The 19,200-nt window shown below is 37.1% G+C and overlaps 1 protein-coding gene across 2 annotated transcripts in view; it reads right to left on the reverse strand.

The window, feature by feature from the left end:
* LOC127420373 (nucleolar protein 4-like) overlaps positions 1-19,200 on the reverse strand; it is a 142,027-nt gene that overhangs the window by 101,386 nt on the left and 21,441 nt on the right. For both annotated transcript variants that reach the window (XM_051662614.1, XM_051662613.1), the window contains exons 2-4: positions 7,431-7,586; positions 4,396-4,507; positions 314-423 (exon numbers count right to left, since the gene is read on the reverse strand). In XM_051662614.1, coding sequence (XP_051518574.1) covers positions 314-423; positions 4,396-4,507; positions 7,431-7,586 — 378 coding nt within the window. The remainder of the gene's footprint in view (positions 1-313; positions 424-4,395; positions 4,508-7,430; positions 7,587-19,200) is intronic.

Consider the following 19,200-nt stretch of genomic DNA (forward strand, 5'->3'; position numbering starts at 1 on the left):
ATGCCTATTAACAGGAGTGCATGCTTAAAGGCAGTGTTTGTGAGTGCCTGAAATACCTACCTCAGTAGAAAATACTCTATATTAACTCTCTGACATTTATAAAATATAATATTCTTGGTCATTTAAATGAAAACCAATTAAGTACAACACCTCCTGTCAGTAATATACAAATGCCCACAATGAATCCCACACCATCTGGGTGGACTGAAATGAGACACAGCAGTCTATGCAATATATGTGCAGTATATAAGTCAGGAAAAACAGAAAGGATTGGCCAAATTAACTGTGAGAGATAGAGTGAGTTGTCATGTACCTGCTCATTGTTGTTCATGCATTGTAATTTCTTCTGTTTCAGGTAGGTTGTTGTGAGTGGTATGTTGTAGTCTATGAGGTCAGCAGCCAGAGAGGTTGGATGATTGTTTTCTGAGAAAAAAAAACAAAAAGGTAAGTGAATAGTGACTAGTTGTTTTATTTCTGAGTAAATATGACATTTCAGAGGTGGTTAGTAAATCACTAGTATGTCTAGTATAATATATATATATATATAATATATGGTTATTATATGTATGTATACTATAGCTTCAGTATATCTAACATGTCAATCTCTCTAAAAAAGCATGGCTAAGTGTTTTGCACATAATGTATGGAGTCTTGTGTTATTTCTGTAAGCTGTCACTAGAGGGCAGTCTCTGCCCCAGTGTTTTTCTGCAGGCAGGCTCCTGTCTCTTAGTCCAATTAACAATAACAAAGGCCTAATTATAAAAACATACATATGCAAATCACATGAATATGCATAGACATTTAAGCCCTTTCTCCCCCCACAGCTGCAGTATTTCCACCGAAGGCCTCTGCATTGTTTTCAATTTCCTGTGATTGGTGTGAATTTCTTTTCATTTTTGTGTGAGGATCATGATGATAATGATTCTGATGGGAAAAATAATGATGACAGATTTGGTGCTTAATTTGTGTGTGTGAGAGTATGCGTATTTGTGTGTTGCTGTGATACATACACACTCACTTTGTATCACACACACACACACACACACACACACACACACACACACACACACACATGTTGGTGTGGCTATCATTATGAGGACTCTCCATAGACATAATTATTTTTATACTGTACGAACTACAGATTATATCCCCTAACCCTAACCCTACCCCTAAACCTAACCCTCACAAAAAAACTTTCTGCATTTTTACATTTTCAAAAAAACATTGTTTAGTATGTTTTTTTAAGTGATTTGAATTATGGGGACACTAGAAATGTCCTCATAAACCACATTTATAGCATAATACCCTTGTAATTACCATTATGTAACCTAAAAAAAATGTCCTCGTAAACCACTTAAACCTGCCCCCCCCCCCCACACACACACTGCTTTGAGTGTCCTGGAAAAAAAAAAAAAAGGTGAAAAAAGATTTCTACACAAATCTAAAATACAAGCACACACACATAGTAAGGAATCCTTATTAGATTTAGAAGTGTAGAGCCATTTTTGTCATGTGACATCCTTCTGATTTATGGATTTTTTTCAGCTTTCAGTTAAAGGAGTCATGAAGCAGCCTATTACCTGCTGATAATTTCTCTCTCTCAGTTTCAGTTTTAAGGGGCTTTATTGGCATGAAAAAGATTGATACATTCGTACTGCCAAAGTGTTTACAGCTGAGCTGCATACAAATAAAACAGTGCAAAACAGAAACAGTGCATATTATAAGATATATATACAATGTATTCTTGACAAATAAGGTAAAAATGATAATGTTAAATAATAAAAATGTACAAAAATAAAATATTACTAAAAAACTATTAGAGAGAGACCTTATATTTAGCCTTAATGCCATTCACATATCTGTCATTCAGAGAAATTATTTCAAAGCTAAGAAAAAAAAAGTGTGTAGATATGATTTTACCACATCCTCATCATGTGCCACTAATATCACAGTACCTATATATAAATCTCTGCATTAAGCCACATGGCAGCAAAGCAGATATGTGGCTAAACGAGCTCATGTCAACCACAGCCTGAGTGTCAATTAAATATAGAGTGAGAGTACAGTAATTAATTACTTTTAATAATTCAGCACTGAACTTTAGTATGGGCTTCTGGAGCTGAGAGGAGCAGGTTGGGGGGGGGGGGGATTCTGCGCACCCCCATGGGCAAGAAGCCAATTAGCTGCTCTCTTTATGAGCAACACCCAACCTAAGCCCAACGCTGACACAACACTTTGACAGTTCAGGCCTAGGAGGTGTTTTCTCTCCCTCTCGCTCACTCTCTCAGCTTACCTCACAGCAAGCGGGACATCTGATTGGCAATCGGTTCTAGCACACACTGCTAGGTTTGCGGACGAACTATGAGTTTTACCCATTTCTCCATTCATTTCTTTGTCCCAGTGAAAGTCTCCCAATCAAATTCCTCCCCCAATGGATTCCACTCACATTCCCTCTGTCAGTCCCTCTCGATAGAAATAATCTGCTTTCAGAGGTATTTTCTTTGTTAAAAGGCCTGTAATTGGGCTAATTGCAAAGTGTAGGGAGGCTAGCAGGACACTCCAGTGACTGCAGCCTAATCAGAGGGTGTTTGGATCTCTGTGTGTGTGTGTGGCTAGAGGGGGTTTCATTAGCTTCAGGCTGGCGCAAGGGGGGTGGGGGGGGGGGACAAAAAGGACGAGAGGGTTTTTTCCTAACAAAGACAATGAGTTGTCCAATGAAGCATTGTGAAAATGAATATGTATGAGTGTATGAGGATGAATGCGTTTTGGCTTGTTGGCTCTGTGGAGCTCTTTGGAGTGATGGATGAAATAGCTTTAATGGAAATGTCTGTTTAGCAATAAAGACAACCCTCGACGGAGTTGATACTTATGTTATTGATACTTTTAATCTGTGTACCTAGAGCAGTCCTTCTGCGAAGTACTCTTACATTTACAAAAAGCTAGACAAAGCGCAACAGAATGGCATAAAATGCAGGTGTCTTGGGACACGCTTTTTTTTTAAAATTAGGACAGCATTTTATAACGCAACACATATTTTGTGAGAAAGCAGAAGCAATGGAATGGTCAAAGATGTCCATCTAGTGCATGTTTACATAGAAAAACACAACGCATGTGTCCGGAGACTTTGTCCTTAAAGCAGGGCACTCATTTCGTGAGAAACGAAAAACAGGCAAAGGTGTAATATAATTTCAAATTAATTACTGTAATTTGATAGTACTTTTTAGTACTAAATGTAGAGTAGCGCATTACATTTCAAATTCTTGTAATCAGATTACAGTTACTGACTTAATTAAAAGTTATTTACTTTTAAGGATTTAAGTACGTTTAAGTATTAAAGTATAATGGTTTAAGTACCAAAAGTATATAGGATCTTTAGAGACCCTAGGTATGTAATGGTGTCAGAGTTTGTTTTTTTTCACTTCCATAAATTATATTTGTAATGATTACATCATATCTATATAAATTAAATATCACAGAATATCTATTTCTTTGTTTATTACAAGAGAAATTAGTATTATATTCATACAAATGACTACTATACAATGTTGATTTTCTGTGCAACAGAATTATCTGTAATTATCTGTAACCTATATGTGTGTACACATACATAAATTACATGCTATTTCTTACTCAAGGTGGTGCTGTTGTTTCAGTGATTGATTTGATTTGCATTTTAATTGTTATTTGATGAAGAAACAACATAGAATTAAACTATAGCAAGTACAACACATGAACAGTATGTTATGGTTATTGTCATTTGGGTATCCTACTGAAATTATGCAAGTTGTGCATTTATTTAGACTCAATAAGTGCCTGAGAAAATACTTATGTGTAGCTTATGTGCAGATTATGTGTTGTGTAGCTCAATATGTGTTTGACAGCCAGTTGCGTCTCATGAAATTTCAGTATGAAAGTAATGAATAATGTTCTAGATTTTTCTTTATTTATTGCATTATCTCTTTGATATGAAAAATAAAATATAAAAATATATTTTATTTGATTATTTTCTAATTGTCTTGAAAATATTTTGAAAATGTTACAATATCTGGGCATTTTGTAGATCCATTTTGATGGATATACGTGCTGGGTCTCTAAAGACCTGAATATGTAACGAGTTTTTGGTGAAATTCCCATGCATTTAAGGGTTAAAGGGCTGCACTCATTTTGCAAGAAAACATATAAACAGAGACATAGGTAAAATACGTCTATCTAGTGCATATTTAAAATCTTATTGGTTAACAGAAGTGTTGTTCAAGAATCAGCAAGGAACACAGCCTACTTGGCAAAATTAACCAAGATAGACTCTTGCTAAGGTCCCTGGTCTAGTCTAGGTTGGACTGTGTGTGTGTGTGTGTGTGTGTGTGTCTGTGTGTGTGTGTAGTTTTTATGTGGTACCTTTGAACTCTGCTACACTGGGGCTGATGTGCATCCTCTTTTGGCATTCTCCACAGCTCATCAGGAAACGGGTCACCGCCTCTCTGGGCAGGAATGCATACGTCTCTGCTATCTGTGCACACACACACACACACACACACACACACAAACATGTTGGTGCAGCTATCATTATGAGGACTCTCCATAGACATAATTATTTTTATACTGTACGAACTACAGATTATATCCCCTAACCCTAACCCTACCCCTAAACCTAACCCTCACAAAAAAACTTTCTGCATTTTTACATTTTCAAAAAAACATTGTTTAGTATGTTTTTTAAGTGAACTGAATTATGGGGACACTAGAAATGTCCTCATAAACCACATTTATAGCATAATACCCTTGTAAGTACCAGTTAGTAACCTAAAAAAAAGTCCTCGTAAACCACATAAACCGGCCCACACACACACACACACACACACACACACACACAGAATATTAAACTCAAAATTATGATCAATCAAACCCACTGATCCTACAAACTCAAACTCTGAGTGTTTCTAGTATACAAGCTCAGTAGTGTCAGATTTTTCCTGCTTAATATCTGATTGATCTCAGTTCAGAGACACCGAAAATAACTTTCAAAAATGATTATAATGAAAATTACAGAACAAATACCTATGCATTAAAGGAATAACACTTAAATAAGTCGGATTTAAAGGTGGAGTGGAAATTGTTATTTCAAAGTATTGGAGTGTTTTACCACACAATATGGTATCAATATTTTAACACTAGGAATTTATATTTTTAGTTACATTTTCACATTAATATTTGTTGGGAAAAAAAGACCACCACTCAGAGCAAGTGTGTGAACCTTTAAATCCTCCTCAACAATTAAGTAAACAAAAACAATAAACAGTTTTGAGCTGTTTATTCACCATGACGTTTCAAAACATTTGAAGCTTTTTATTGTTTTCTTGGTTATTTACTTTTCAACTACAGTATCTCTTTCTGATTTATACTTCCTCTATAATTGCCTCTCTTCTCTCATTTCTTTCTCCTTCACCCTTTTGCTAGTAAACTGGACAAAGAGAGAGAGAACAAACCCCCACATTGAAACTCCCTCATGTCTCTCCATTCTCCCATGAGGAAACAAACAAACATGGGCATCCATGGTACCACAGCTGGAGGGTACAGCACAAGCGTGTGTGTGTGTGTGTGTGTGTGTGTGTGTGTGTATGTGTAATGGCAACAGTGCAACTAAACACAGAAACCCATTACACTGCCAGTCCAACTGTCAGAGAAACTGAGCTTTCTCCTTTCCAAAGCCACCATCCTTCAGGAGATCCTGGGAGAAGCAGTCACATAAATCCTGATGCCCAGGGAAAAGCTCTGCTCAGCGAGAAGAGCCACTGCTCAGAGCCCTGACTTCCCCTAGTAGACCAACAGCTGCCAGGCGTGAGAGAAACAAGGAACGGCATGGAGGAAACAGTGTGTGTGTTTGTGTGTGTGTGTGTGTGTTAGTCAATCTAAACCACACATCAAATAAATAACCAAAAAATCAAACAAGATTATTAATGCATTTATTGGAAATATCACATGAGGAAATGATATGTAGATTGCTTCTGAGAGCAAACATACACTCCTGTAACTGACCAAGAGAGGGCAGCATCACTAGATGCTCTAGAATGGGTGAAAACCACACTAGGTGAGAGCATCCCCTGTCACTCTCACTTCCCATGTTTCCCTGTCAGCCATATGTGGTTCAGAGTTCTATATATGTTCTTTGTAGACAAAAAGCCTATAAATGTGAGCTAATCCTCAACTCTGACCAAAACAATGCAACAGAAAGCAAGCAAGCAAACAAAAGAAAGACAGAAATAAACAAATAAACAAAAGAAGCAAACTAAAATAATGAAATGAACAAGAAAAAAGAAAACAAAAAGAAAGAAAAAGAAAAAAGAACAAACTATCAAAAGAAAAGCTAACAAAAGAACAAACAAAAAAACAAACAAAAATAATGAATGAACAAATAAGCAAAGGGAAAAAAGAACAAACAATCAAAAGAAAAACAACCAATAGAAAGAAAGAAAGAAACAAACAAAAATTAACAGATCAACAAAAGGACAGAAAGAAAAGAACATATAATCGAAAGAGAAAACTAACAAGCAAAAGAACAAACAAAAGAAATAAACAAAAAGAAGCCAACAAAAAAATAAAAGAATGAACAAGCAAACAAAAGAAACAAACAAAATGTAAACAAAAAATAATTAATGAACAAAGGAAAAAAATACAAACGAACAAATGATTGAAATAAAAACTAACATAATAAAGGAAGAAAATAAAGAAACAAACAAACTGTACGAACTAATAAACAACGAAAAAGAACAAACGATTGAAAGAAAAAATAACAAATGAATAAAGGAAGAAAAGAAAGAAACAGAAACAAAGAAAAAATTATTGAAAGATAAAGAAAAAAAGGATAAAAAAAAGAATAAAATTATAAATAACCAAATAAGCAAAGGGAAAATAGAACAAACAATCGAAAGAAAAACAAAAGAAGGAACGAAACAAACAAACAATCAAACAAAAAGATGTAAACAAAAATGTATTAATAAACCAATAAACAGGAAAAAAGAAGACGAAACAAAGAAAGAAAAAGAAAGTGTGCATGTGTACAGTATGTGCTTGTGTAGTGTGTGTGTGTTACAATAAGCATACAGCCTACAACTTTCATTTATTGGGTAATGTGGCGCATTCAGACTGAATCACCCAAAAATCACAGAAGCAAGCATTTCTGTCCCACAAATCACACCACGACAACAACAACACAGCAGGAGTGCAGCACACACCACAGGCGACATGCTTCTTTTTATAAGAATCACAGGGGAAATAAATCAGTCTGTCAAAGTAAAGGAGACTTTAAGTGACAGACAGATATAGGCAGTAGCAAAGGGGGTGGTCACATAGGGTATTCCATTTGAACTGTAAAAGACCATAAATATATTTTCATGTCTGATCAGAAGTAAGAAAACGTTCCTCTCTTTACTCACCGCTTTATATGTTTTCTTCTGCCCGGCATGTTTGGGTGCTTTACCCGGGTCGGAGCTGATCTCCACATGCATGGCATAGATGATGTCATAGAAGTCCTCCACCACAGCGACCCTTTTCAGGGAGCAGCTATCCTGCCCTGAACCCCCGTCCACACACTGCAATCAGACAAAGTCATGAAAATTCACTTCAGCTTAAACATACTGTAAAACATCTGCGTGCACAGACCTCAGCAGGGGCGGAAAGATAACAAAAGGATGCTAAAAATATTTAATGAGTACTACTAAAACTTACATAACTCATTTTAAATAACTTTTACAGTATTTAAATATTTTTCATTTATTATATAAATACTCTAATTTATATAATTCATATAATTTATAATTCATGAATATAATTCATCACCTACAAAATCCTACTCTATTATATCTTTCAATTATGAAAAATGTACCATGGTATTACAATGTTTTTTAGACATGGTCCATACCATGTTTTTTATATGTACCATAGTAAAACTATGGTATTCTTTAAAGTACCTTGGAGTACCATAAAAATATGATATATGAATATGGTAATCACTAATCATCCAGTACCCTGATGTTACTAATGTAACATTACAGTCCTTTTTCTTAGGGCTTGTTTTTTCTTGTCTCATCACTACTTGTACTTTCTTTCTCATCTCTGCTGCTTCTCAACTGACACTTTCACTTTATTTCTTTTCACATTAAAAAAAATTCTGTAATTTATTTTTAGGACTGTAATATCCCTTGTAACCATACTGTTGTGGAACCATGCATCAGTGATCAGATAGTAATACAATGGTACTCAATTGATTACCACATTCATATACCATTGTACTGTGCTCCTAATTTTATTCTTCCACTCAAAGGAAATCTCATAAAGACACATACTTACTGTTATTATGCCATTTCTATTAAATTATTTTCTTTTAATTATTTATTTTTGTTTACGTCCAGAAGGGCACTTTAGATTTTAGAATGAAATGGGTGGGGGCTCGAGCCCCTGATGTAATGTGAAATATCTAATATCTTATATCTGCCAAAGTTAGAACATCAACATTTGAGATTAATTAAAAATATTTACAGCCATTAAATTTACCGAACACACAATTACTTAATTACCTAAACATTATTACTATTTAATTTTGTTCTGTGTTATTTCTAAAAACTCTTCAGCAAATGAACACAAACACAGGTGTTCAATCCCATAACCGGACTATCATTTATCAGTACATAATGGAGAAAGCCTTTCTTAGTGGCAATTTTTTTTAACAAACCAAATCCAGATAGAACTCTTAACAAAAGTAAGGTAATTTCCAAGTAAAGCAATTACAATTGCTCAACATGTCCAAAATTTCACCTACAAGCAAACACAATGTTAATGAAAGGGCCATCAGTGGATTGCTGCAAGTGGCAAAAATCTTCGTTACACATAATATTGCTTTCTTTTTTTTTTTTTTAATACATAATTTTTAGTGCAGTACATTTTGGATGGGAAAACTGTAATCATAAATAAATCAATTTATCAGTCAATCTATCTATCTATCTATCTATCTATCTATCTATCTATCTATCTATCTATCGATCTATCTGTATGTCTGTCTGTCTGTCTGTCTGTTGTGTACAGATATACTTACTGAGCACTTTATTAGGAACACTATGTCCTACTGCTGTTGTAGCCCATCTGCCTCAAGGTTTGATGTGTTGTGCATTCTGAGATGCTATTCTGCTCACTACAGTTGTACAGAGTGGTTATCTGAGTTACTGTAGCCGTTCTGTCAGCTTGAACCAGTCTGGCCATTCTCCGTTGACCTCTCTCATCAACAAGGTGTTTCCATCCACAGAACTTCTGCTCACTGGATGTTTTTTGTTTTTGGCATCATTCTGAGTAAATTCTACAGACTGTTGTGTGTGAAAATCCCAGGAGATCAGCAGTTACAGAAATACTCAAACCAGCCCGTCTGGCACCAACAATCATGCCACAAATCACTGAAATCACATTTTTCCCCATTCTGATGGTTGATGTGAACATTAACTGAAGCTCCTGATAGGGTTGCATAATAGACCGGTGCTATAGTAGTATCGCAATACTAAAGCTTCAAAATACTGGTGGTGCCACAGTATTTTTTAAACGGTAGTACCGTTAATACGGTAGTACCGTAAGTTATGTTTTATGTGCGGTAGTAAATATTATTTTCGCTAAAACCTTCATTTAACTCAGACCTACACTACCGGTCAAAAGTTTTGAAACACTTACTCATTCTTTATTATATATATATATATATATATATATATATATATATATATATATATATATATATATATATATATATATATATATATATTTTTTTTTTTTTTTTCTTTCTTCACATTTTAGAATACTAGTAAAGTCATCAAAACTATGAAATAACATAAATGGAACTATGGGAATTATGTTGTGACTATAAAAATCCAAAATAAATCAAAACTGTGTTATATTTTAGCATCTTCAAAGTAGTCACCCTTTGCCTAGAATTTGCAGACATGTACTCTTGACATTTTCTCAACCAACTTCTTGAGGTATCACCCTGGGATGCTTTTTAAACAGTATTGAAGGAGTTCCTATCTATGTTGGGCACTTATTGGCTATGTTATTATTTCGTCTAAGTCATCAATTTCAAAAACATTTTTTTTTTATATATATATAAAATTTTAGTTTTATAATGAAATAAATGTATATGGTGGCACAATTATATTTTTGTCTACAAAACTCATTTCAAACATTTAAGCATACGCCTTCAGATCAAAAGATTTTTAAGATCATGAGAAACATTTCAGGCAAGTGTTTCAAAACATTTGACCGGTAGTGTATGTCTGCAATGACATAAAAAATATTGTCTTTTCGAGTGGTGTCCCCTTCACGCAGTGCCCTTTCAGAGTGCAACATGCTGTTTAGAATTTGCCCCTTTTATGGTATTGTTTATTTTTCAACGAGAGGTTTTCCCATGCTTCAGACACACATGTCAGAATCCCAGCATGTTAATTTGGCGGTCGTGTCTCCTAATGGATAATATGGATTTAAGTAAAATTTCGGAGAGTGAGAAGCTTTTTACTCAACACAATTCACGTAGCGAGATTTGGAATTATTTTGGGTTTTGGCTGATGAGACCAGAAAAACCCATCTGCTATGAATGTCTACAGAGATTTCAAGTCAAAGGGGGGATACACCAGCAACCTTATTAAACACCTTCGGACACATCCTACTGCCTCTGTAGAATACACATGGGTTAGTGTTACTTTATTTAACCTAAATGCTTTATCTTAACATTTACAGATTTACAGTTCCTCTGAACAATCGAATGATGCACTTAATTTTTTTCCAAGGACAAATGCATGGTGGTGGTAACTTCGCTAAGCTCGCACTTATGATTAGATCACGTCCCTGAGCCGTGTGATCAAACCGGTGTGTGTGTAATCTGCACTTGTGCTGCTGTTTACCAGGAGAGAGTGGGTGAAGCAGTTATAATTATGAAACAGCTGCTCAAAACAGTCTTTTCAACATTACAATATCTTTATTTTTATGTTACCAACATTCAAATAATCACAGAAATAATGGAATAAAAGTTTAAAGACGTTGCTGTTTGAACTGACTATTTTGATGCGGCGAAGAATTATTTTTATCTATTTTTTTTTACATCAAACTAAGAATGTATTAGATAACAAATTAGTACATTTGAGCCTTCTCCCTGTTCATCCATCAGTTATTTTCACCACTTTCAGAGCAACAAGTGGAATTTCTAAGAACCACCTTTGCTATGAAAAACTGTGTTAAGAATTAATACACTATCGTGTGGTACCGTGACACTTTAGCTTGTATAGTATCGTAAGACGTAATTATCATATCGTGACAACCCTAGCTCCTGACCCATATCTGCATGATTTTATGTATTGCACTGCTGCTACATGATTGACTTATTAGATAATTACATGAATATGTAGGTGTAAAGGTGTTCCTACTAAAGTGCTGAATATATAATGTTAATGTTGTGATGTTGATATACAGTATGATACATGTTGTGAATTCTACAGAAACAAGAAAAGCCCTGAATCTCAGTGGGACCTTTAAGAGCACTGAATCTGGAATTCTGTGGAGAATTTTTACCTCTCCGTCATGAAAATCAGAGGTGGAGTGCCTCAGGGGTAAAGTGGATATGATCACAGCATGGCTGACAGAACAGACTCTAAAATAATGACAATATACAGTATTTCTGATCAGTTATTGAGTGTTGTGGCACCCAAAATAGTGAACTTCAACTAAGATTTATTTACAAAAAAAGACTGGCTATACCATGGTTCAGTGGTGGTATCAGATTAGAATACCATGGCATTTCATATACAAAATGAATATGGTAATCATACTGTTTTACTGATTTACTTGAATATGGTAAACAAACAAAATGGTTCTTTGAGGTACTTCAAAAAACTGCCATGGTATTAACATCATGGTTTTCCATGGTATAATGTTATGGTAATACTGGTACTTTTTGTGAAAGGAAATGACTTTGAATAATTGTAAACACGCATTGCAGACATTTTTCCTCTGTTGAATTTTTTGTGCCAAGGTGCACAACATTAAGTTTAATAGAGCTTTAAGGGAGTTTGGGGATCCAGCTTCCTGCTCCCACTGGAGGGCCAACCTCATTACCACTGTAACCACTGCTGGCCCCTTGGGTAGGTGTGCAGGGCAGAAGGGTCATGTGACTCGCACAAAGCCTAAGAGTCAAAGTTGGAGTCGTAGCGGCCAGCAAGCAAGCTAACTCAAATCATCATCCACATATTTTCCTTTCATCTCTGTTAGAGCTCTCTGCTGCTCCATGCTGTGCCTGCGTCATATGCAGAGATGTTCTCCTCCAGCCTAGGTCCTTCACCTCCATCACATCCCCCACTCAGACCCTTCCACCAGCCGCTACAGGGCCACAGGGGTTACCATGGCAGCTAGAGACATGGTGTAACTTCAAAGCACCATCTCACCAACCCAGTTTATTTTAAGATTTAATGAAAGTAGTAATGATGAAGCCTAAAGTTTACTTTAGTTTTGACGCAAACGCTAAAGTATACTCCATTTGACTGTGCGCACAAACACAGGCGGTTGGTTCATGTGAGCTACAACTGCTATGTGATACCGAACAATTTCTCTTCAAGAGATTAGACCCATAGGATGTCTTTTTAGTCCTTCAGACTTGAGTTATTCAAAGGCAGATATCTCCTGACCTCCTCACACACATGATCTTGTTGCTTCCACCTTCTTGTCCTGTTGTTTACAGTGATTACATGTTCTGTTGCACTTCTTGGTAAAAGCAACAACTCAGTTGTGACTGTTGACACTTTGTGGACCCACTAATTAGTGCAATTAATTCCAGGCCCATACTGCATGTTCAGAGTATGCGCTGTTTGGAAAATCGGACCGCGCGTGCAAAGTGCTGAGCACTCTGTTGATGACGAAATTTACATCATGCGTCCTGTACGTATAGACGCTAAGCATTCATGCAAAACCAAAGTGTACTTTGGCCTTAAGGGTGTACGCATTAGAGAAAGCTCCAACCTAGAGTTTGACGTATAGAAATGCATAAGATTCAAATCGGGTAATGGAAACAGCTGGATCAGTTTGAAATAAAGCAAGACAAAAGCAAATTGGATTACCAAAAGCACAACTGGAGATTCACATTGGTCAACAGTTGCCTACATCAGAGTGTGTTGCAGCAAAATTAAAAATGTTCTCAACTTTTGGTCACTTGATGGAGCATCACTTTCGCAAACCCTTGCATTTTTCCTATACGTACTTGCAGACTGATCTCACAGTGAATTCGGAAAGAATAGGTTGACTTTTCTTCAGCCAAACTCGGTCTGTTCTTACTTAAATTTGAAGTTGTGCCCCCAGTGGCCAAAGCAGGAAGTGTTTTCAAATTGCGTCCACAGAGAGGCACCAAAAGCTAGTTGTACAGTGAGTTATTTTAAGCTGTAAAGGATGTAATACAGTAAAAAGGAATGCATATTTCATTACCCAAACCTAAACCTAACGGTTAGTGAAGAAAATTTTTTAGAGGGAAAATGGAACCTCCGGTAGTCACTTATGCTAATGTAATTACTTCCTGGTTTTAATGCGGGATGTGAACCCCAGTCTCCCAACTGAATGAACAGCATGATAGTGCTGTGATGTTTTACACCTTTATTTGATAAAATATTAGGGCTGAGGAAATTAAAGATTATTCTGTTACAAATCGCGATTCTTGAGCCAAACGATTTTAAAATTGTCTCCCTGGTGAAAATTTGTTTTTTTTTATTTAATAAAAAAAGCATGTTAATCTTAATGCAACAATGATTAATAGATAAATATAGGATGCTATATTTGTGCAGAGTTCCACGTAACAGGTTTTCTCTCTTAGAAGTTTTGTCTCTTTAATTCTTTACATTTAGCCCTTTAATGCTCCACTGCTACAGCCATCAAAGCGCCGTTTATTTACTGTCGGACATGAAAATCCTCTGCTGTGATCAATGTTCCTGTTATTATGCATAATCCAAAAGTTAATTTGAGAGATGTTGTGGAGAGTATTTGTCATTAGTTATTCTTCAGATTCTGTCTGACACTGCTTTAATAAATAGCTGAACCGTAAAAAGGCTCATCAAACTTTTGGATGCTGTAAACTACATGTTGCGCCCCTGCAATATTTATAATCTAACAGCCAGGGAATTCATGCACTGTGGCAGGTGTTTTCGCACATTTAACCACCACTGTCAACAAAAAATGCCACTAGACACAAAGACATGTGCTTGAGGAAACATGGCTGATTTTATTTTGAAGAAAACACTCTCATTCATTCTCAGATTATTGGAGAAAAGGTTTGATCCCTAGAAGGCTCCGTATCAAGAAGTTCCCAGCATATGGTAGACAAGATAGAACAGATTTTAGAGATAAGTGGGAAGCAATTCTGAACAAATGTTCTTTTGACTTGATACTGCTTCTAATAGAGGAATTTAAATAAGACATTCAGACTGTCCAGGCTCAAATTGCTGAAGTTACAAGATCTATCAAGACATGCAGTGATGATGCAAAGATGAGAGAACTAAAGTAAAACTGAAGAAATTTAAAAGAGATGAAAAAGACTATAAGGAAGATAGAATCTATGCATGGCACTAGTCAAACCAACACTCGTCCCACATGACTTCAAGGAAAGTTTCCTTTGGCCTTACTAGTATTGAGAATGAGGGTCTCTCTAAAAACAATTAACATTCACTTTTTTTAGCACTCAGAGGGCACACAGAGTAGAGCAAAAGAGAGAGAAGAGGAATATGAGACCAACCTGGAGAAGAATGAGGAAGCCAAGATCGCCCTTATACACAGAGCAGGAATAGACTGAAACTGTGATTAACATCTCCAATGAGCATCCTTCAAAGAACTGTGTAAAAGTCTTATCCAAGGGGTTGTAGTTTGCCCTTTATTTATCTTTTTCCAGATTACAAGTGTAGGTGTTGTTGTTCTTTTATTTTATTATTTCCTCATTAAAAGTTTTACTCCTAAATAAATAAATAGAAGAAGACTGCAGTCATATCAGTAATCTTATAAAAGCTGTTTTATTCTACATGCAGAGGGTCCCTTCATGGGGGCGCCATTTTAGAATCACATGACTTGCCGTAAGTAACTGCCTTGTTGTTGGACACTTTCACTCTTTTTATTCAGGATTACATTAATCATTAATCTGACTGTGAATAGTGATTGTCTACAACGGCATCTTTATCTGAAAACTATTGTGTTTGAATGAAGCTGCATCTACACCCCTAGTTGTCAGTCAGTGTCGACAAGACGACATGAATAAAAACTTACTGAGTGCACCTTTAAGCTCATTTTCCATGAAATTCTAGACTATGGAAACAAGTAGTTATTGGCGAATGTGGAACACTAGGGTTAACAAGGTGATAATGTGACTTACTAGATGAGTGTTATTCTCACCTGTGAAGTTTGTTTGTGAGACTCTTCGTGACGAAGGCCCATGCCAAAATGCGTAGGGGAGTTTTTTTTTTTAACTTTTAGCCATGTGGAAATAAAGGCTTTTTTATTTATTAAGAGAGATATGGTTAGTTAGTTTTTTCTTGCAAAAAGATTCATATTTAAATATATATATATATATATATATATATATATATATATATATATATATATATATATATATATATATATACATATACATATATACTGTAAATTAAACTTGTCATTGCTGCATTTCTTAAGAAATTTTAGGGGAAGCCATGCTTCCCATGTAGAGATATATTCCCTCCAAATGTATTAGAGTTCATTTGTTCTATATGGATAGCAATTCATTCATTATATATTTATCACACCATGGTCAATAAGATGAGAGTAAATGCTCTTGCTGTCATGCTCCTTTACTGGATTCATCACAGGTACCTAGGCGAACAAACTGAAAGTTCATTATGACTGCCACTAGGGGGCGAAAGTCACTGTCACTTTCATTGTCTGAAAGTTGCAGACAGTGAAAAGGCATCTAAACTCATAATCCACCTGCAATTTACCATGTTTAAAGTCTTATCCATGTGAGGCAAAGGCACGAATAGTTATATGATAAACATCAGCGCAGAATTACAGATGGTGGGCACAGGGTGTGTTCTGACAATCGGCAAGCTGCTGTAGTTATGTGACACACTCATACATTTACTGCTGGATTCCACTCCACTACATTAACTTCAGGAGATAGGACGCGTGTGCCAGGCTTGGCCATTGTGTGTGTGTTTATTAGAGATGCTGCTGTAGCATGATGCTTGCCCAGCCTTCACCACCCCCACCCCCTTTTCCCAGCGTTGCAGGGCACATCAGCGGCCTGGGATGATAGTGTGTGTGACAGCCGCAGCTCAACCACGCACGCCAATGTGGGACACAGGAGGGAGGGGAGCAGCACAGCACCTTCAGGCACAGCAGACAGGACACTCTCTCTCACACACACACGCACGCGTGCCCATACAGGGTGCACCTCAAGGCAACCCCCCCCCCACCACTTTGCATGCACTGGGTCAAAGTCACGGAACCCTGAGAGGGTAAACCCAGACTGTCCTGTTTTGTGTCTTGCTCCCACACACACTCACAGTCCAACATTTGCATTTTCTTTGTGCCATTGCAACATGCATCTTGTGCATACTGTTCTGGAGAGATTACCATACATGTATGAGCTCAACACACATGCATTGTGAATATAAGGCCAAGAACAGATTTTTTGATTTCTTTAAATTAGGTGCATTTTTATTGCAACAAAAAATTTAGACATCACGGCCAGAGACCTGTAAAATGGTAGGGAGACATCAAGGCATGTCTGAATTCAATGTTTGTGTAACATCCCTTCTACTGAGATGCCTCCATCGGGCCAATGTTTGAAATCAGCATATGTGTATCCTTCACTGCCTATGATATCCCACAATAGAGCGCAAGAGTGTGGTTCCGGATGTAAAAACCCCTCTTCATTTTTTCCATAGGGGAATTGATTACTAATGATAAATTATCAACCTTAAAATACAATATCATGTGATCCGAGTTTGTTAATTGAAGGTATATGCTTCCTTTGAAACCATCAGCATGCATTATTTCATATTTTTTTAACAAAATGTGTTTATTAACAAAATGTCTGGTGAAGAACTAGACTACCCGTGAATCCTGAAGAGAAACGATCCAGCAATCAGAGAATCACGACCAAAAGAAGCGTGCCAAAAGAGCTCTGCAGCAACCGCCCACTCCAATGACGCACTGTCAACTATACTGTTTAACTACTTTTTATACTTGTATATATTTGTATATCTGCTGTTCAACTCAACTTCTACTGAGAAATAAGCATTGAAGTCATTAAATATTGGCTTGATTACGGCCCTACAACTTCAAAACGCAGTTATTGCACAGACATTAAAACAGAGAAAATTTAGGGGGCCTGGGTAGCTAAACGAGTAAAGACACTGACTACCACACCTGGAGTCGCAAGTTCAAATCCAGGGCATGCTGAGTGACTCCAGCCAGGTCTCCTAAGCAACCAATTTGGCCCAGTTGCTAGGGAGGGTAGAGTCACATGGGGTAACCTCCAAGTGGTCGCTATAATGTGGTTCGCTCTCGGTGGGGTGCATGGTGAGTTGTACGAGGATGCCACAGAGAATAGCATGAAGCCTCCACACGTGCTATGTCTCCAGTAACGCGCTCAACAGGCCACATGATAAGATGCGTGGATTGACGGTCTCAGACGCAGAAGCAACTGAGATTCTTCCTCTGCCACCCAGATTGAGGCGAGTCACTATGCCACCACAAGGACCTAGAGCACATTGGGAATTGGGCATTCCAAATTGGGGACAAAAATGGGACAAAAAATGAATAAAAATGAGAAAATTGGCTTCAAAGTTTAATGGTTTTAGTGTGAATTTTGTAGTTACTGCATTTTTCACAATCTAGTCTGAAAGCCACAATTTTGACAAAATGTGTAGTTACTGCACTTCACTTTTGCATAGTAGTAATAATTGGTTCCTTCAAAGACGCTTTCATACAAAAACGCAGCCTGACAAGTCATTGACTGACTGGACAGTGAAGTAGCTGCCTTCGTTGTCGGACTCAGCCAGAGACTGCCTGAAATAGGCACAGAAACATAAGGAGAGGCTGAAAAATGAACAGAATCATTTCTTTTTTTTTCAGTCTCCCTCAATCCCTCCTGCTATACCTCCCTCATTCCCTCCATTTCTCACATTCCCCCCTCTACGAGCAGCCTGCACCTCTCATCTAGCACCTCAATGTTTTTCCCTTACTCTACTTCTCCTTTGCTCATCCAGGCCCTCGTTCCCTTCAGCAGCACCAGATAATTACAGTTTTCTCTCTTTCCCTTTTAATCTCTCTCTCAACACTCTCTCCTTTTCTGCTACTCTTTTTCTCTATTGCTTCCACTCCCTGGTCCCGGACCAAACAGCCCTGTTGCTAGGAGACAAGCTGGGTCGGAGCAGGAGCGGCAACAACGGCAGTAGCAGCAGCTCCCCCACATCTCCGCCTCTCTGGAAACAGAGATGGAGGGATGGTGGAGGAGTGCGGTGGAGGGGAGAAGCCCTGTGTGCTCAGCCAAAAGGAAGAGACAGACACCAACCCCTTCCAAACAATACTTCCAAACAAACAACAACTACACAACAGGGATGTGCAGAACTATATACTTTATACTTGTCTGTGGGTTGCCTTAAGGACTAGTCGACTAATTGGTCTTAAAGGGTTAGTTGACCCAAAAATGAAAATTGTCATAATTTTCTCACCCTTATATTGTTCCAAACCCTTTCTATCTTCCATGAACACAAAAGGAAATAAGACAGGATGTTAGCCTCAGTCACAATTTACTTTCATTCTATGGAAAAAGATCCAATGAAAATGAATAGTGACTGAGGCTGACATCCTGTCTAACAACTCTATAATGTATAATATGTGTATTGTCTCATAACAATCTCCATTTGTGTTTCGCAAAAGAAAAAAAAAGTAATTTGGATTTGGAACAACATGAGGGTGAGTAAACAATGAAAAAATTGGCATTTTTGGGAACTATCCCTTTAAGGAAGCCCTGAATATTTAGGCAGCTTTTTAGTTTCTTAGTGTGTGTTTACAAAGGATGTGTTCCCTCACAAAAAACGTCCACCTGCACCACATGCTGACCACATGCCAAATTCATAGGAGGGCAGAAAACCTGCTGACACTTGCTGGGTTTCC

This window comes from Myxocyprinus asiaticus, chromosome 29 (assembly GCF_019703515.2).
Source record: "Myxocyprinus asiaticus isolate MX2 ecotype Aquarium Trade chromosome 29, UBuf_Myxa_2, whole genome shotgun sequence".
NCBI classification, from domain to species: Eukaryota; Metazoa; Chordata; class Actinopteri; order Cypriniformes; family Catostomidae; genus Myxocyprinus; species Myxocyprinus asiaticus.